We start from the raw sequence: 20,460 nt of genomic DNA, 5'->3' as shown, positions 1-20,460 counted from the left end.
TAGTGGTGAACAATAAAGACAATAAAGTGTTTCTGTCTCGGAACTATCGGTCTGATAGTTGTCCCTTGGAAATTTGATGTTCTTAAAACTATTTGCTCATAGAAAACTCGGGCTCGTAGTCTAATTGTTAATTAAAGGTACATGAAAAGTTTGGTGTCTGAATCACTTAAGAACAGCTATTGCAATTTATTTCTGGAACGGCTCAGCCGTTCTTCCCGCCTGGCTTGACAGGGAAATTCGACTTTGGAACGGCTTTGGTTCATGTGCCGATCCTTATGCAAAACTTACTATAATGCATTTTGCAAGCAGTTCAACTCAGAAAGCATGCGTCATGGAGAGTGTTTACCATCAGAGGTATCAGAAACGGCTGCAGAACGGCTATTTAAAGGATGGTTCTCATATAATCACCCTGATCTTTTCTATCGCCTCTTCCACTTCAAAGAGTTTTCGGGGGCCCAAGTTTTTTTGCGATCGGGGCGATTATATGAAAACATTACACAGACGATCACTAACGTCTGCGGCCATTGGGGCTATCACGATCGCTTAGATCGCCCGTGTTCTATCTTTCTAGTTAATGTTTCCCTTTTTTCGCCGTAAAACTGCAATAACTGAGAAGATAAGAGGCCACGAGTTTTAATCTTTCATGAAGGCTGTAATTATGTTGGATCTAGGGGCAAAATGACTGTTTTTCGTAGGTCTTCGCTCAAGGCAAGTCTACGATCGGGGCGATCATATGAGAACCAGCCTTTAAAAAGCATTGGAGACAGAGGTTCACAATGGCCAAAATAAAGACATTCTTAAAGGGGCTATGTCATCCATTTTAGACCATTTCGGCACTGACCAACCGGTTACAGAATTAACTGAAATATCACAATAACGGCTTAAAACTGTAGAATAACTCAAAAGAAACACAGAAAGGTCAAAAAGCTGCATGGATGGGCAAACTTCGAGAAGATTAAAGTGCAAAAAGCTCAAAAATGCAAAAAGTTGCTCGAGAGGAAGAAAGTTGCTCGAAGGGGAAACTGAAAGTTGCTCGAATCATGAAAAGTTGCCAAAAAGTAGCCTAGCAACTTGTGGAAAGCCCTACCAATAGGCCCCTAAGGTATTTATTTAAAGTATCATAAGCCAGGAGCCCATTAGGCTCGATTTCCGCCGCCTCCTCGAGTCCGGTCTTGGTTCCTCCCCGAGAGAGGGAGGAGGAGCGCGGGCTCATTTTCCCGAAAAGCGGCTGGAAATCGAGCCTAGGAGCCCATAGGCTCCTGCATAAACTGAGGGTGCGTTTCTTTGGGAAAATCCAAAATTGGATCATTGATCTCAGATCACACGGATACTTTGCTCCCAAAGAAACGAAGAATCCGAAAACGGATTTTTGCCATGACAACCCCGTAAACACATTTCGCACAAAACATAAAATATCAGCACAAATTTATTTTTCGTCGAATGTATCCTAGCTAAAATAATTTAAGCATACAAAATCTTTTACAAAAACCACACGTCGAAGTAGATCTTCTTTAGCGTTAAGCACAATGTGGCGAGAAAGCATCTGAGCGCGAAGAATGATTGCGAAATGATCAGTGCAAAATTCACTCGTGACAATTTCAAAAGGATACAACTTCCGTAGGCACACAGTGGCTGTTCTAGAAAACCTGTATCCCGTTTAAAATGATACTACATACCTATCTGAAGCTACCGTTTCCTTTTATCATGAAATATTTTTGTATTTTGATCGAAATAACCGCCTAAAACTTTCCGTATGGCAGTGTTTGCAAAGAGCGAACCTGTATTTTCACAGCAAAGACCGCTGGGCCAAGGTACTTTTTTCGAATCCTTTCCCAAAGAAACGCACGGATCATGAATCCTAAAAATCCGGATTCAGATATGATCTGATGTATCCACTCGAAGTGTGGATTCTTCAGATCATTGATCCAAGATTAATCCATTTTCGGATATAGGTAAAGAAACGCAAAATCCGTTTTTGGATCAAGAATCCGGATTTGGATTTTTCCCAAAGAAACGCACCCTGAATCAATATTATGAGCCAGATACAGTTTTGTCAAAAATAACGAATAAAAACCGTTGTTAAATGAAATACAGGCTTGAATAAGCTGCAGGAGTCAAATAAACGCCGGGTCCATCAGGTCAAGTTTGTAATAAACGCCGGGGGCGTCTAATCGAGAAAATACGGTATATATTGTTTTGAAAGGGGTCTGGAACCTTGACTAGCAATCACGTGGTTTCGTGAGTACGGTTGCGTGACAAACTAGTTGTCAACTTGAGAGCTACACTAACAAAGCCATGTCGTGGTTCATTCCCGTTCTAGTCGGTTTTCTTGCAATTTATCTTATAAAAAGACTGATTCCACGATTAAAACTTGATGTTAAAGACAAATATGTTCTTATAACGGGCTGCGACTCCGGTTTTGGTCGAGAAACCGCCATTCGACTGGACGAGATGGAAGTTCACGTGATAGCGACTTGTTTAACAAAGGAAGGAGAAGAGAGTTTGAAATCCGCGACGAGCGACAAACTTAAAACATTCCAGATGGATGTTACAAAATCAAAGCAGATAGATGACGTTTGCAAAGAGGTGAATAGGATGATTCCTTATGGCACAGGTAAACTCTTTGAGATCTTTATTCTATACGGTTTGGTTTAATCCGTTTCTTTCAAGCAAACAGAATTACCATAAATCGAGATCAACGCCTTAAATCTTAACACTTGACCATGACTTGCAAATACAGGCTTACATCGTTCCTGGAACGAAAAATTTACTGAAATTCGAAATTTCTCGTTTGATTGTTTGATGAAAGAACGATATAAAAGAAATTTAGGTCTTTTTGTTTCTTCGTCTGTGTTTAATTAATATTTACATCGCGTGACTTGATCAATCATGTGTTGTGTACCTGATCAACTGCAAGAAATACTTGGAAACGAAATTAAACAAGTTAAAGCTACATAGATCTTCTCATTTGTATTAGCGAGACCAAAAATATAAGAAGTACTGAGCTTGAGTTTTCGCATTTGGGAGCAAAAGTGTCAGTCACGACACAAAATTTTTGTGTCGTGACTGACTGACTGACACTTTTGCTCCCAAACCACAACACGCAAATATTATGCGCAGAAAGGATGCGCAATGCAATTTACTGGAATTACCTTTATATAAAACTGTAACCATGAACCGTATGGACTAAACACACTAGTCGTCACACAAAGTCAATGGACATTTGTCAAATAGCTGCAGATAATTTGATGCTAAAACAAATGTTAGACTTCAATCAAATAATGGAAATGAAAGTACTTCGTAATTTATTCCATACAAAGATTACAGTCAACTCTCTGTAAGACGGACACCTTCGGGACCGGCCGCAACTGTCCGTCTTATAGAGCTGTCCGCTTTTCAGAGAGTTGAGGTAACATGTCACCAGTAGTTTTGAGATAAATAAAGCTGGCTTTGCACAATGCAACAAACCCTTGCATACTGCAACAAGACTAAAATAATAAAAGGACCGTATTCGCTTGTTATTAATAAAGGCAAAAGTTGAGAGCATCTACAAACTGTAATACTGTAAGTAGAAAACGACCTCTTTAGTGCCCATACACGTAAGAAAGAAAAAATACAAGAAAGTGATCCATTAAGGCGTCATTTGTTTTGGTTAGTAAACTTGGTTTACGTATTCTAAGGACGCTGACTAACTTTGCTTTAGGTCGATACGAAGTTTGGAAGTATTTTGACTAATAAAAGTGATGATAAAAAACACTTCTCAAGTGTCCGTTGTCCGTCTTAGAGAGAGTTTGGTTACAATAACATGACTGAAAAACGGCAGGGACCTCAGTTCACCAGGTGTCTGTCTTATGGAGGTGTCCGCCTTATACAGGTGTCCGTTAAGAGAGAGTTGACTGTACTTTTGTTCGCGCTTTAAGGTCATTGCCCTGAAATAGAACTGAACACAATTTTTTGACCAAACTTCGCCTACTGGTTTATTAGTTTAAGGGAAGTTAAATTTTGAAATAAAAAAGGGGGGTCACCAGATTCGTTTAGGAGCAGGAAGACCATGTATATTCCATATAATTCCTTTATAATTCCTCTGCGAGTACTGGCAAAGTACACTTTTTTAGCGATAATTTATTTTTCAAACACATGAATTGATCGGTTTTCATTTTACAGAAAGAATTTGATCGCTACACCAAAAATATGAGAAAAAATTGATAGGTCACCAGGCTCGTTTTGGAGAAAGTGAAAATTTACTTCTCTCGCGGACAAGGCCGCATAGAAAAAAGCCGCCATTTTGTTGATGTTCGCGCGCGCGCGCGCTAATTACGCGTAAAATTCTGCGCAGTAAGGATGCGCAATGCAATACAGGGCAATGACCTTAACTGATATACACTACTTTCCCTCTAACCCACAGGATTGTGGGGCCTGGTGAACAACGCTGGAATTGTTGGTGCACGTCCTATCGAATGGGCGCCGCTGAACCTCTTTAAACGCATCGCGGACGTAAATCTGTGGGGAATGATTGACGTTACTAAAACCTTTCTACCGTTGGTAAAAAAGAGCCGGGGACGAGTTGTAAACTTTGCAAGTGTTGCTGGTAAGAAAGGGATAAAAGGAAACTGATTGCTTTTAGTTTTATAGTTGCTACAAGAGAATCAGTTGAAAACATCAAACTGATCCTCACGGCAGAGAAATGACTGAGTTTTTTTTATCTTGCCTTAAATATTTAAGCTCCTTTTCTGATCCAGATCGTTGCTACAGATCCGGCTTATCGGTCTGTAATCCCTGTTCAATGTAAAGTAAAGAATAAAAGCGTTTGTTGTCTCTCTGGAAAAGAAACTTTCTATTTTGTTCTTCAAAATGACACTTTTAAGGAGCCTTTCTACGCGTTGGTGGGGTAATTTTGACTTTGTTAGACCTCAAAAGCAGTACTAACATGCAGAGGGTTTCGAATATCTGGAACCCCGATATAACGATATGCCAAGGGAGCAGTAAAATAATATCGTAGAATCGTTATATCGGGGTTCCGTCCCATACATTTTAATGTAACTTTTGTCGGGACATAGAACATACAGCATCGTTATATCGGGAATATCGTTATATCGAGGATCGTTATATCGGGGTTCCACTGTATATAGAAACTCCCGATATAACGATATGGCCGTGAAATAACCGAAAATATCGTTATATCGGGTTAAACCTAACAAGTACTTTTTACTGCATATTATAGGAAGATAAAGAGAATAATTTTGATAAATAGGCTTAGATCAAAGTATCATTTTCGTATATCATCGTGCAAAGCTGTTGTCAGAAACGTTGCAGATCACTCAATAACTGAAATGTAATGTTTTGCAAATAAATGGTGACTGTGTACTAATAATATCGTTATATCGGGAGGATTTTATGTTCGGTCCGCTAAATTCTCATCGTTCTTGATCGGGAATATCGTTATATCGAGGATCGTTATATCGGGGTTCCACTGTATACTAAGTACAAGACTGCCAAACTGTCCAAATGAGAGGAAAAGCCGGAGATTGATTTGCTTTCGTCAACAGGTCGACTTTCTACTAACTTCTTCGGACCGTATTCCGTTAGCAAATATGGCGTGGAAGCGTTTTCGGATGCTCTTAGACGAGAAATGCATCCGTGGGGAATAAAAGTGAGCATCATGGAACCAGGATCATTCAAAACCTCAATGAATGACGCTGCTGCGAGGGAAAGGCAACTAAGACAAGCCTGGGATAGTTTGAGTGAGGAGCTGAAGAAAGAATATGGAGAAGAATACTTGGAAAAGTGTATGTTATCCATTCCTTTTTTACTACCACTACCACTACCATTACCACTACTGTCACTGTCAGAGTGCATTTAGAAGCAAAATCTGTAGCATGGATTTGTTGAAATTCACGTTACTGAAAAAACTATGACGTCATAAAGTTTTTGTTGCATCATAGCTTTAAAAATAATGTAAATTTCAACAAATCCATGCTACAGATTTTGCCTCTAAATGCACTCTACCCGTGGTGTTGATATCAACGGAGGAAAACGTAAGCTGTGTGAGTTTCAGGGTTTTTGTGTTCTGGTCACGTGACTTACCAAATATGGTCATGACTGACGAAAATGAAGGCAACCTCCAATAGAACAAACGTGACCAAAAACTAAACCCAGGATACTAAGGGAGCCCAAGATATGACGGTTAGAAGCCATCCATAACAACCATCTTGTAGTTAAGTGTCACCCCCCCCCCCCCCTTAAAATTCCCGTTTGCATCATATTGCATCCTGGTTCCGCTTTCAGTGTCATGCAAACTAGTTCCCAGTGCCTATAGTTAGTTCTACAACTGAGGCGATGAGGTGCTGGGGAGAATTAGAGAACAAGCATGCAATTATCACCAAATAAAGCGAAACCCACTGTACACCCTTTTTAACACCAAGTTATTACCGGTAATATTTGCTGTTACTTGTTGCAGGTATTTCTTTCTTTAATGGTTTTACATCTTCCCCACATACGTATCAAGTTGTTGACGCTGTAGTCGATGCGCTGACGTCACAGACACCACGTGACCGCTATTTAGTTGGATTGGATGCCCAGTTTTTCTTCGCATCGTTGGCGTGGTTACCAACCGTCGTGACAGACTTTTATGTCACACGCGTGCTTTTTAGAAACATAGTGCCATTGGGAGGCAAATAAGAGGGTCTCAATGGGGGAGGACTGATCTGACGGTTGATGGTTGAATTTTAGGGCTTTTAACGGTTTACGGTTATCGAAAGTTCTGGAGGTTGTGTTTTTTTGGTTGTTTTTTCAAGTAAAAATTTTTCAAGACTTCTAATAGGCCATTTCCGAGTTACTCTTTGCCTCTGTTTTAAAACGAGTCTACGTGCGAAACCATTCAAATGAAAATGATTTTTATTTGCATGAAAATGGAACTGTAGGTGAAACTAATTTTCATATGAATGGTTTCGCATGCACATATAGACTCGTTTTGAAACAGAGACATAGGATAACTCGGAAATGGCCTATTATTTTTGTCATTGCAGTAAATCATTGATATACTAAAGACTTTAAAACCGTTTTGACGGTTAATAATAACTGCTTTTTGACGTTTAACGGAAAATTACCCTTTTTGACGGTTGATGGTTAAATTTTTTGGCCGTTTGACGACTGACGGTTAACCCTATTGAGAACCTCAAATAATGCAGTACAGCAGCTCCTAGTTTGTGGTATAGATATGAAACTGCAAAAGTCTTTCTTCGTAATATCGTTTGTTGTTTGTTGTTTATTTGTTTAAACATTTGGGTAAATCGTTACATTACACTAAGTCTCGTTTAGTGAGCCTTGGCTGCATGCTACTGCATCCCAGATTAAGCCAAGAAACGTCAAACATGTAATTTCTTAATAAAGATAAGATGTTCTACATGACACGAGCATGGGACAAAGAAAAATTCTGAGTCCCCGACGGGAATCGAACCCATGGCCTCCCAGAATACCGGTTGGGCGCTCTAACCAACTGAGCTACGAGAGACTCGTTGTGAGCTGGGCCATTTAGCTAGGTTGATATGTGACACGCGTCCTTCCTGCATACTGCTAGGATCAGCAATGTCGAATTCATCAAGTTTTGTAGTAAATAATAAAGATGGTAAATTTTAAGCTCGGTAATAAATAATAAAGATAAGATGTTCTACATGACACGAGCATGGGACAAAGAAAAATTCTTTATTATGTAATTTCTTGTGCGGTCACAGGCAGCTTAAGCTAACGACAAGAGCCACAAGACTTTATAAGGTTTTTTATGGGAATAGAACAATTTTGTTTCAGGAGGTATAAAATCAAATGTTTTATGAATAAAGTTGCCTTACACTGTTGCTGTGTCGTGTTCTTTGTTGTTTGCCAGCTCCTTGAACCAATTTGAAGTGATTTCGATGAATTATTGCTTTGCGAAAATTACGAGGCTGGAAACAATTATCCAAAGAGCAACTTTTTTCCGTTCTAGCAACTTTTTTGTTTTTTTGAGCAGTTTCTAGACAAGAGATTTCCGGAGATTCTCCGATTGTTGATCAAAGGCCATACAAATGTTTCCGATCATTTTTTGAACTTTTCCGAAGATAACCGAAGTTTCCGGAAGACGTCCAAGAAAGTTTCGAAGATGTTTGAACTCACTCAAGAGACGGCATATTTCGACAATTTTATATTACGCTGCGTTCGCGATATTTTCGGCACCAATACGTAAGGGGGCTCAGTCCCCCCCCCCCTCCCCCAAAAATGTTATCGTTGGGGGGGGGGGGCTACAGCCCCACTGCCGTCACTGCCCTCCTGATCCGCTGCCTATGACTGAGCGAGCTGGATAAAATAAGCTGGTTTAGTATTTGCCAGAAGCATATCAACTATATGTATTTGCCTGATTGCCTCACACAAACTAGTTTGCCCATCGTCCGTGCAATTTTCCAGCTGGCCTGGTAACTATTACTTACCGTCATGCGCAGTCGTCTTGCGCGGGAAACCCAAAATGGCGGTCGCGAGGCTCCGTAAACAGCGACCAGTGTAGTTTTCTTCTGTTTCTTCTCTTCTTGACTTTCTGACATGTTTAAAGTGATTCATTTTACAAAACAATGAATCAGGGAGGAAGAATTCTGCGTGTGTTATCACGAATTGGCTATCCGAAGGCGAAAGAGTTCGAAGAAGATACTCTGGAATGGCTTTTTGACTGCGAGTCACTGGTTCCATTTTTGGAATGGCTGTGTGAGAACATCCACGAATCTAACGTTGTGTCTGTCGAAGATTTAAAGAGGTAGGTTAAGTGTACATTCATTAACAGTCTAGCTTGTTAATAGCTTGTTAATTTGTCGGCTTAATGTCAGGGGGATACTATGAATGACTGTTTCAAACTTGCCATCACAAACGTCCACTCTTAAACTAGAAATCTTATTTTTAAGAACAAATTTCTCAAAACAAATCGCGAATTAAGGACCTTTGTCTTAAATCAAGTGATCGTTTTTTTATTTAAGAACAAAGGTCCTTAATTCGCGAACTGTTTTGAGAAATTTGTTCTTAAAATAAGATTTCTAGTTAAGAGTGGTCGTTATTAAATACTCTACCAAAAATACTTTCTTTACCCTGCCTTTTCCTACATTTATATTACAGACCCCCTAATACTTATTCTTTTGTGTGTCCTCTATTAGAAAAAGGATTTTTTTACCTTTGGCTAGTCTTTTATTTTTGACACAGAAAATAAAGTTACTTAAGACAGGTTTACACTTGGGAGATAAGCAAAAGCGTAGGCACAGGCAAAACAGAGAGCAACCCATTAGCTCAGTTGGTTGAGCGCCGGCCTGCCATGCGAGAGGTCTCAGGTTTCAAGTCGCAGACTGGACCAACACTCAGGGTCTTAAAATTAACTGAGGAGAATATGCTGCCTTTGCGATGACATCTGCAAATGGTTAAATATTCAAGTCTTCTTGGATTAAGGCGATAAACCGTAGGCCAGGTCTCCTGCATCTTCAGTGTCATGGTTAGCAGGGGCCGTAAAAGAACCCACACACTTATCGTAAAGAGTAGGGCATGGAGTTCCCGTTGTTGTGGTCTGGTCATTGCCCGTTGTGCTGTGGGTACTGTTGAAATGCTCGGAAATATTAGCTATATAAAACTCCTCTTCAAATCCGAGGGTAAATATATGTGGTGTGATGTTATGTTATGTAGGACTTAGCTGATTATATACTGGAAGATGACGTATAAAGGTAAACAAACCGCCCTAGCAATTTTGAAAAGCTGACGTTTCAAGCATTAGCCCTTCACTGAAGCACTTTGCTCCAGCAAAGGGCTAAACAGCAGCTTTTCTAAATTTCGCTATAGCTGTTTGTTTACCTTTTTCTTCTAGTTGATAATCACTTGCCTGCTGATGCAGCATAACAGTTTCTTTAGAAACATATAACTTTGTTATGTAAACTTATTTTACCCACCATGAGTTTGTCATTTTTCAGATATGATGAACTCCTTTCTTCTGGAGCTCATATTCTTGAGGTAAGTCATACATTATGTGCATGAGTTTCTGATTCCTTGGAGGCTGGGGGGTGCTGGTCATAATTTAGTGATTTAAAGTCTGTTTTCTAGACTGCCAGCAGTCGGTTTTCATTCCTGAAATCCTATGTGCAACCAGAATATTTAAATTTTTACAGTGAGGGGAAAAGAGGCAGGAATTGGGGCACCTTTACTGCTCGCAGCTCACTACTCAATCACGATTTGCATTTGTATTTTGGCGTCGCATATTAGGAGAAGAAAGAGACATCTTGTATTCTACATGTTTTGGTAATGCTATGGGTGTTTCATTTACTTTTACTATACAAGATTCTTTAAAAGGGAGGTGGGGAAAGAACCCTTTAAAACTCTCCAACAAGAATTCCTGTCTGCATGTATTTAACACACATTTGCGGGTTTCTGTAGAATGATCAAGTTGAGAAGACCCTGTCAATGTTATTGAATGAAGAAGAAGAATTCTCTAGTGAAACCCTAAGGTACTTTACATTGTAAATTATATTTAAGTCAAAATTTACACTCAGTAAAATTCTGAAAATGAGTTCTGGGCTTATATTTGCTTATCCCATTGCTATTTGCCTATATTTTCAATATTTATATTACATACCATCGACCAGTTAGTGCAGTTGCTAGAGTGCCTGACTACCAAGCAGGAGGTCTCAGGTTGGAGTCCCAGGCCAGACCAACCCTCAGGGTCTTAAAATAACTGAGGGGAATATGCTGCCTTTGCAATGACATCTGCAAATGGTTAGATATTCTAGTTTTCTCAGATAGGGACGATAAACCGTAGGCCCCTTCTCACAAGCCTTGCACATGTAGTAAATTCTGTGGGACGTTTAAAGAACCCACACTCTTTTCGTAAAGCGTAGGGGACGTAGTCCACAGTGTAGTGGTCTATCTCAATCTCACACTCACATAGGGGGCATCATTACTCATTTCTTCATTACTTGTAAACTGCACCATAGGCAACCTGGCAAAGTCCCCCAACCAGTGTTGTAAATTATCCCTGAAAAGCCCTAAGGGGAATGGATAATAAGATATATACAATGTACAATATTCCCTTTCAGGTGGACTTACAGTGTATCTTTAGGAAGGCTCCTAGATGGGGGGGGGGGGGCTTATTTTTGGATGAAAATTAGCGTTTCAAAAATCTTTGGGTTTCTGTATGGATGGGATCCTATGTTTTAGTAAAGTTTATTTATACCTCCTTGCATGTCCACTGTATGCTATGAGGAGAAATAACATTTTTTTCACCCTTGGAATCAATTATTTAATATAATGTAATGTAGGTTGTATAATTATTATTGATATTTTGTCAGAAATGAAGTGGACTCTTTAGGGAAGGAGGTACAACTGATGAAACAAAGACTTCAAAAGATAGTCTCACAAAGGAATAAATTAAGGTGCAGTTAACTTGTTAACCATGATTAGGGATTGACCATTATTTCTTAATCTTGGGAGGGTGGGATGATAAATTTCCCTTGACAAATATTTTTAAACTTTTGCACTTTTTTCCCAAGTGCTATTAATAACAAAAGTTCTATTTTATACTCGTTGCAGTTTATTTTTGATCTCTGTTAACCATGCTGTCCAACCCCTTATCCACTTTGCCATGTAGGAAACATTGGGTGAACCACTATTTTTTTAAAAATACAGTGGAACCTCGATTTAACAAACCTTTATATAGCGAAGTTCTTGATATAACGAACAACATTCTTCGCCCCAGTAATAGTAAAATGTATGAGATAGTACCTTGTTATAGCAAACAAATTTTGCCAGTCCCTTGACCCATCGTTGTATCAAGGTTCTACTGTATGATTCTATTAAACCCTTACCCTTACCCTGACCCTATTATTTACCTAGTATACAAAAAATCAACTAGGTAGAAAAAAATATTTAACTAGTTGATAAAAAATAAAAAAAATAAAAACTGAGATCAAAAATTAACTGCAACAGATTTATTGTGTTTGCAAACAAATTATTTGGGCTTTTCATACTCTAAAAACAGTAGTTGTCAATATTTCCCAATTGCCTCCTTCATAAAAATAATATTCTGTGTATGTTTAAGCTAGTTTTGGGTGTCCTTTTAATTTAGACCCATTATAAACTTCTCACTTGTACATTTTGTAAAGTATTGTTGAATAATTTGGTAATCTCCAGGAAATAACTACATGATTGAACATCATATAGAGATCTTGGTCTAATGTTGTGTTTGTTTTGTATTATGTCAGTCTTCATCATACAGGCTTGACTCACAAGCTTTCAAAACTGAGTGCCGTGATTCAGGAACATAAACAAAAATACAAAGCCAGCCTTGAGTCCAGCCAAGCTGACAATACACTGGTGAGATTGCAGTGTATCAGGAATTTACATTGTATGCACCTGTCATTTTTTCAAATGTCAATTTCCCACCCTTGTGTCTCCATTGAGAGTCAAATTCACAACCTTTGGCAAGCCCTCTCCACTTTTCGAAATGGGGACTGAGTCAAATTTTTTGGCCAAGGGGACTGTTGTGGATGTCAAAATCCCTACCTAGGTAGAGCTATGCAAAGTCAAATTCCTTTGGATTGCCCCCTACCCCATCCTGGGGCAAATCATCAAACTTGAAACGTGGCCTGCATGACAAGTTTTAGGCCACTACTGTCCTATCTGCCCGTAGCCAAACCACCTTTAAACATTTTCATGATGAGTACAATACCTTTTAGAAAGGCCAGGCCACTATTAATGGATTTCCAATTAATACCAACGCCTTCAATGCATTTTCAAGTAGCACTGAATCATGGTGACACTATCCCTTAAATAATAAATAAATATTACTATTGTCTTTCTTTCCTAGATGAACTCTGCTTTAGAGCAGTTGCAACGATCAGTTTCTGAGATGATAGCATTATATGCAGGACAAGAAGGTACAACTGTAGATAAACTTTTCTAGATGTGTGTTTAGCGTACTGTACAATCATCTGGTCACTACAGCTCACTGAGCCATTTGAATGGATAAAACTGAATGGCTGAATACATAACTTGCAAAAAATTTGGGACGATTTCAATTTTTGAACAAAGTGTCCAAAAATAAAATCATCCAAAAAATTTTAGCGTCCGAATATTCACAGTATCAAAAAAAATAGTTAGAAAAAACTAACTAGTGAAAATAAAAAAATTAACTGAGATCAAACATTAACTGCAAGAGGTACATTTCATATTTATCTGGCAGTTTACAGTTAAGAAGTTATGGTGGTTTTGGTCTTTTGGAGTCTAAGAAGAACAACATATGGCGGTTTGCAGGGGTGTACCTAAGAAAACGCTAAGCCGGGTCTTTAACAAGCCCAACCGGCTTTTCTGGCCTCAAAAGTTTATCTAAGTCTTTGTTTTCATGTCAAATTTCAGCCGGATTTAAGTTCTCTTTCAGCCGGTGAAATTAGCCGGCAGCCGGCCCTTAGCAACATCCCTGGGTTTGTAGACTGTACCACCCCGATAATAGGCCCTCTTTAAATAGTTATTTGCATTTTTGCAGGAGCAGGCAATTCTACATCATTTTTGTCCCAACTGCCCTATGATAATTACTACACATCAGAGGAAAAGTTTACTGGAGAACTTACTGCATACACAAGAAAACAGTTCTTTGAGGTACATGTTTAAAAAACAATTCCTAAACTAATTGAATTAATATTTTTACATTAGTGTAGGATGTTACAGGAGGCACAGTGGCCTACTACGATTTCCAGTTGAGTGCGACGCGAACAAAGTTTGGTGACGAGGTTTCAACATAACAACGGCATTGTTGTCAAGGGCAAACTTCTCTGTTTCCATTGGTAACTGTACACACATGAGAGTTACCGGTTGTGGCACAACTTGCAAAAAACCGCTCGGGCTCGCCTGGCTCGCTGGCTCGCCAGTCTCGCCTCGCTATTTTTTGCAAGTTGTGTCCACAACCGGTAACTCTCATGTGTGTGGGGGTCGCAATGCCAAAACTCTCATGTGTGTGGGGCCCGCAAGGCCAGCCCTCTTGTGTGCGGGGCTCGCACGCGAAACGAGTTGCAAAAAAAGACGTTTAATCCCAGAAAACTTAAGAAAAAAGAAAGCTGCAATCTTTATGCAAAGCATGGTTAAAACTAACAAAAAAAATCGGGAAAGCAGGCGTGGAAATGGTAAAAAAAAGGAGGAAAATGTGAGTGGCTTTCACATTCCTAACTTCCTGAAGCAGATTCGCCGGACCCGACAGTGTACCAATCGTTGTATGGCGCCATTGTATTAAATTACAACCAACCTTTAATTGCTGTGCCAGAAACAATTCCTATTGAACAAATGCTCTTATTGAGTAAACGAAGATGGGAAGAGGGAGAACTGGAGAAATTAACTTGAATGTAAAGAAAAACTTGAAAAGATCTCGTGGAAAAGCGTTTACAACATACAAAAAAACTAAAGAAAATGAAAAACAAATAACAATCTTTTTAACAGACGAGCTGATTGAAAAATTAAAAAAACTTGACAGCAGTGTTGTCGCAAAAGTTTTAACAAGCTAAACAAAACTTGCACGCTCCGGTGAGTGCATAAATTAAGTTTTCCGCGTATTGCTGCCTCGATGTTGTTGATCTTTTTCAGGCTTTTTTTTTTCTTGCAATACAGATTCTTTGGTATTCTATCTGTCGTTTCTCTTGTGGAGTAACTGTTTGTGTTGCCACTTCTTCCAAAAATTGATAAACTCGAGGATTGTGAAGTAAAACACGTTCTGTTGGCGTTTGGCTCGTCATTCTTTATGATATCCAGGTGTTAGCTTGATTTATATACAGAGTAAAGAAAATGACATCATTAAGCTATTTTTAGTGACAATGACTCACAATTGGCCGTCACGTGCATTAAATCAAAAGAACAATAGTTGTGCACGTGTAAAACAATAGATTTTACATTCCTGAGTGCTTAGAACTCAGATTTTAAGCACACAGGAATGAAAACAACTTACAAAAGTCTAAAAATATCATTCGGGTAATACCCCGACTTTGTACGCCCACGCACGCAAACACAAAAAAAATTTGCATGCCGCTGTGGGTCACGCAATTTCTCGCTGTTCGCTTCAACTTAATTGGTATTTTTTGCACACTCAGATTTAATCCTTTCGACTCGGCTGAAAGTCACTTTAAGTGCGCTGTAACCTTTTATTTTGCCTCGTTCAGGCAATTAACAACATCGCGGGTTATGTCTCGAACATTTTTTTGCAACTCGAACGACAATGCTTCCATCACAAAGTAAACAACAAGATGAGCGCAGACAATCATTCTTTCATTAAATGAAAAAATGTTCTATTGGACTGAAATTTTATTTCGAAATGTCGGTGGTGCTTTCGAGAAGTTTTTTTTTCATTTTTTGTCTTTCTGCTTTCATGATCTCTTGTCGTATTTTTTCGATGTCTGGCTGTGAATTTGTTTGTTTGTGTGCAAAGCTTGAACGTAAAGTCTCTTTAAGTTGACGATATTTCTGCATTTCTCGTAAGATCAGTTGAAACTCTTTGTCAGAAACAAGATTATCATTCAGAGCTTGTGAGACAGAGCTGTTTATCGAGTCATGTTTTGCAACAGCCAGAGCGAGGATTCTTGAGTGCTTATTAACTTTACGTTCAAGCTTTTTGTTGATAACTGACAGGCCAGTGGAAGCTGCGCCAGATACAGCTGCTACTGCTGCAACAGGCGCGCCGATAACAATTCCAACACCAGTAAGTGAAGTCGCAACAGCTCCAGAAGACAGAGCTGCCGTCACGGCGCCAAGACAGACCACGGAATAGTGAATAACTTTCCGGACTTTTTTATATTTTTTTAACACAAGCCTGTAATGCTCAGCTTCAGCGGATATTTCTTTTTCAATTTTACTTATTTCAGTCAGCCGAAAATTCTCGGCATTTGTTGGGAGGCTTGGATAAAGTTGTGTTTCTTCGCGATCACCATAAGCAGGGGCACTCGGGAGAACATTAGCAGATGACATGGTCTCGTATACATAAAAGTTATTTTTGTATTTAATTTAATTCAATTCCAACTCATATGTAAGATTTGAGCCGTTAAAATCGAATGGATTTCCATTCTCATCTCTAATCGAAAGAGTCAGAGATGTCACTTGTGCATCAGCCATAACGTCACGCAAGACATTGGGCTGTTCACTTTTGTAATTTATGTTTTCGTAAGCCTTTCCTCGGATGTCGAAACAAGCTAAAACAGAAGATGGTTTACCATTAAAGAGATTCTGTTCTCTGTCAACTAAATCGCAATGAATGAAATAAGTTGTGGGAGAATTTAATCTTCTTATATAAGTTATAGTTCCTAAATGCGAAGTGTAATTGTTTCGCAGTAGTAAATTAGACATATTTGGATCAACAATTAATTTTTTAAACTGGGCATTTGTGATTACAAGCTGGCCAAGTGGAGTATTAATATCTGTGGGCAATTCAATACGATGTTTGGAAAAATTATTTTTCAATTCACTTGCCAACCTTTTGAGAGTGTAATGACCAGCCGGAAAGGGCACATCGACAGGCTTTTCATGATCGTCCAAAAACCTGATAAATCCATTTTCTTTAAGATTAAACCAAGAGTTAGGGATATGAGATGACAGAAGTCTGATATAGCTCGGTTTTGGAATAGGCTGGTCAAAATAAACAGTGTTCGGATTTTCTTTTGTGGTGACAGTCAGCACAACCATTTTTATATTAAATAAAAATAAAAAATGTTTAATATAAAAGAGGACCATGGATGCGAAAACAAGAGATTTTATGAAGTGGATGAAAACCCCAGAAGCAACTAAAATTTCTGAAGCGGCAAAAGACAATGCATGGAAACCTTTTCTTGCAAAATATCCAAACGCTGACCGAACAAAATTTGTTGCACAGGTTGAGTTCGCGTACAACCACACAGCAACGGCAGACATTTATTACAAGGCAGGGCAAGGCCATTTGATAAATGTTTTTGGCTCTGACAGCAAATATTGGAGCCCAGAGATGAAAAAAGCACTGGGGGTGAATCAAATTTCAGGCGGTTTTCCACAACAGCTGTCACCAAGCGGCGCAAAAGGCTCATCTTTGCCAATTCCCGCTGTTGGATTTCACGAAGCCGCACCGAGTTTGAAAAAAATATTTAACAGCCAAATAAACATCTACGTCACACCAGACCAATATTTCACAACGAAATTAAGGGAGATTTTTCAAAAAACAAAACTGAAGCATACATCAGGAAAAGAGTCAAAAAGGTGGCTTGCTAGCCAAAATATGGGCTACTGGCCTCAGCAACTTAACTTTGCTGTTTGGTGTGCGACAACAGGCAGTGGGGTAAGCCGAGAAATTTTCGATGAAGAACACTCATCTCTTAGCTTGCCACCGATTGTGCGAAATTTTTACCTTTTTCACGTTTATTTCACGATAAGGCGAATATTGTTTCAGATGGGGGGGATTCAGAGCGTAAGCGCCTTGCCTGGCGACCCAACTTTTAGCCAGTTTGACAACAAGTACGACGTGGCTTCTTACAAAAGAATATGTGCTGAGTTCGGTGTCGACCCGTCAAGCGATTTCCGTTTCACAACAGGCGCAAACCACGGACTTGGTAACGTTTATATCTGGTTTACTAACATTGGACCAAACAAAACTGGAGCAAAATACCCCGATTACGATAAATTTTCGGATGAAGGTGGAACTGCAAGCAAAGGTAACTTGATTCAATACATCGAGCCAGACGACGCTGCATATGCACAGGCAGACTGGTTTTGTCCTAACGGCACTGAAGGGCTTACTCAGGCAGGTTTGTCGAGAGTAAACCAGTCGATAGAGGCTTTTGTCTACTGTATTCTCGGTTCGCAGGTGAACGTTCGAAGTAGCATACTTGGAACAGGCGGCCGTGCAAAGGAAGCGCAAAGTGAGTTCCTCGTGTTGGTTGAAGACGCTATAAGGCAACCTGATCTGGCAAAGTCGGTCCAAAGATACCAACTAGCCATCGACGAAGCTAAGGTTCGGCTTAACCTTGCAGTCTGCCCAGGTGCCTGGCTGATGCCCGCTCGTATGGTGATAAACACAGAAAGCGTTGTTGGCTACAATAACCAGCTTAAGCAGGCTGTTGTTGGGATGAAATTAGGAGTGAATGATGAGGTTAATAAAGCTACAAAAAAAGTGGGCGCAACAAGTATGAGCGGTGGGCCATCAAAAGTTAATAGACCAACAAGTCATCCGAGCTCGAAGAGCTCGAGCGCGTCGCGCTCGTCAAACCCGATTCACAAAGCTGCAAAAAAAGAGCCGGCGCCACATACGCCTTCAGCGGGTACTGTGACAAAAACAGACGAAAAGCAGAAGCCAGACACTGAAGATACAGCACACGAAAAAAACAAGACCTACCTTATTGCTGGTGCCGTTATTGTTGCGTTTGCAGTCAGCCGAGCTCTTTGAGGGTGCCCAAGGGGCACCGGCGCTTCGCGCCCTCTAGCGCTTAGCGCTCGCTTCGTTTTGTAACTCGCTCGATAAGAAAGATAGCAACACCGACAATCAAAAGCCAAGCATTCTTGCCGAGGAAGCTGATCACCTGGCCGGCCGTTCGAAACACAAAACTGGCGATCGAGCCAAGGAGGCCCGGCAGAATACTTGCAATTTTTTTGCCAAGTGTCTGAAGACCGTCACCAACACCTTTTGCTAAACCTTTTAAACCGTTTGAGAGAGAACTCAGAATTACGCCAATAGTCGTGCCAACGGCAAGCAAAACTGCTGTGACGGTGAAGCCATATTTTTTGAAAATCGCTTTTACCTTTTCTCTTAATTTGTCTGTTAAAGACAATCTTTCGATCTCTTCTTCTCTTTCATTTTCTATTTCATTAATTTCTTGATTCAAGTTATCAACTCTTTCGCGAGCTTGTTGTCTTTCCGCTTGTGGCCTGTTTTCGTCGTTTGCAATATCTTCTTGTTCATGTCTCTCTTGTCGTATTTCCTCTTCCCTTTCGAGCCTTTCTTCTTCATGTTGTTGGAATTCTTGTAAAGGTATTGTTACCCCAATCACAGGCTCGTACTCTACTTTTTTCAACCGATCTAATTCTTTCTGTAGATCAGTGCGCCTTTCAATTTGTAGTTTTGCTCTTTCTTTAGCTTTTTTTCTTTCCTCCGGGCTTTCATTGTTATCTTCTGCTGTTTTTTTGTTGTTATTGATGCCTTCTGAAAGACCTCTTATTTCATTTTCAAGAGTTAATCGACGACTTGGACCAAGGGCTTTTAAAACTTCTTTGGGAAGTCTTATATTTATCTGGTATTCTTCCTTGCCTTGAATTTTGGTTGTTAAATTATAATAAGGCTTACCTGGTTTAATTAACCCGACTTGCAGCCTTCCATTTTCATCTATTTTGTATTTAATCTTTGATTTGTCAGCTGATGGAAACTCTTTGTCAAGATAACTCGAAGCAGTGAAGGTTGTTGTCGCACTATCGTCGGGGATTTCAGGAAACATCGTTGTTGTTTCGTCCGGCCTATTCATCGTGGTAGTTCTCGTTGGTATTTGTTCGCTTGGTCCGGGCGTTGATGCCCCTCCAGGTTGGAATGGGCCTGTTGTATCGCTGTCATCGTTGTCATTACGGTCGTCACGGTCGCCTGTATGTTCCAAAAGAGGATCTCTGTCACCAAAGCCACCTTCTGCCGCCATGTTATATTAAATAAATACATTTTTTAATTTAAATATACAATGGCTGTCGTGAGCGAAAGACACCGACCAACGTTCGAAGAGAAAACTCCAAACGCGCTCAAGGCAGACAGAGTGCGACATCGCGTTACATTTAACCCGAATAAAGCGTCTCCAGAAGAAATTCTGAGAGTTGCTGTGCCAAAGCTTGAAGAAGGCGTCGTTCTCGTGCCAGGCTCCCTGGCTCTTGTGTTCAACTTGACGGTGAGCGGCCATGCCAACAACTTTCTCGTAAACAACGTCACCCGGGCGCTTGTCTCAAGGATGGTGGTCAAGTTTGCTGGAGAAACTCTGCAGGATACGAACGCTTACGACGTCTACAAACTTTTCGAGGACCTTTTTCTGCCGGTAGAAAAGCGCAGCAACATGTTTCTTGAAGGTATACAGTCCGAGGATTTATGCAAAATCCGTTCAAACGCTGGTGACAAAAAAACCTCAGGAGTTGACGCGGAAAAAAAGCTGGCAGAAGTTTATGGAAGCAAGTATCGTATCCCGCTTGATCACGAGATTTTGAGAGACCATGGCGTGTTCTATCCGCGCGCACTCGCAGACGAGCTTGTCTTCGAGATAAAACTCAATAGTCCAAATGTGGTTGTAAGAGGAACAGATCCATCAAAACTTGGGTATGAGCTAACTGACATCCAACTCGAATACGAGGCTATTTATCACAAAGAACTTGCAAGAGAAGTAGAAAGCACTTACATTAACGGCAAAAGTTTCTTTTACGAGCATGTGCATAATTACAAAACGATCACAGTAAAAAAAGCTA

At 40.0% G+C, this 20,460-nt stretch overlaps 2 protein-coding genes across 2 annotated transcripts in view; both read left to right on the top strand.

Moving 5' to 3' along the window:
- The first annotated feature begins 2,250 nt into the window (after window positions 1-2,250).
- On the top strand, window positions 2,251-6,822 carry LOC144638257 (short-chain dehydrogenase/reductase family 9C member 7-like). Its single transcript, XM_078497476.1, has 4 exons — window positions 2,251-2,614; window positions 4,406-4,588; window positions 5,547-5,786; window positions 6,458-6,822. The coding sequence occupies exons 1-4, from the start codon at window positions 2,296-2,298 to the stop codon at window positions 6,676-6,678; spliced, it is 963 nt and encodes a 320-aa protein (XP_078353602.1). The 5' UTR covers window positions 2,251-2,295; the 3' UTR covers window positions 6,679-6,822.
- A 1,613-nt stretch (window positions 6,823-8,435) lies between these two features.
- Window positions 8,436-20,460, top strand: part of LOC144638147 (HAUS augmin-like complex subunit 3) — a 30,035-nt gene continuing 18,010 nt past the window's right edge. Inside the window, exons 1-7 of the mRNA XM_078497341.1 lie at window positions 8,436-8,773; window positions 9,963-10,002; window positions 10,423-10,493; window positions 11,334-11,417; window positions 12,246-12,357; window positions 12,851-12,920; window positions 13,526-13,638. Coding sequence (XP_078353467.1) covers window positions 8,595-8,773; window positions 9,963-10,002; window positions 10,423-10,493; window positions 11,334-11,417; window positions 12,246-12,357; window positions 12,851-12,920; window positions 13,526-13,638 — 669 coding nt within the window. The 5' untranslated portion in view covers window positions 8,436-8,594. The remainder of the gene's footprint in view (window positions 8,774-9,962; window positions 10,003-10,422; window positions 10,494-11,333; window positions 11,418-12,245; window positions 12,358-12,850; window positions 12,921-13,525; window positions 13,639-20,460) is intronic.

The sequence above is a fragment of the Oculina patagonica genome, chromosome 14, assembly GCF_052425735.1.
Source record: "Oculina patagonica isolate OP01 chromosome 14, crgOcupat, whole genome shotgun sequence".
NCBI lineage: Eukaryota > Metazoa > Cnidaria > Anthozoa > Scleractinia > Oculinidae > Oculina > Oculina patagonica.
This window is presented reverse-complemented; position numbering and strand designations above follow the sequence as displayed.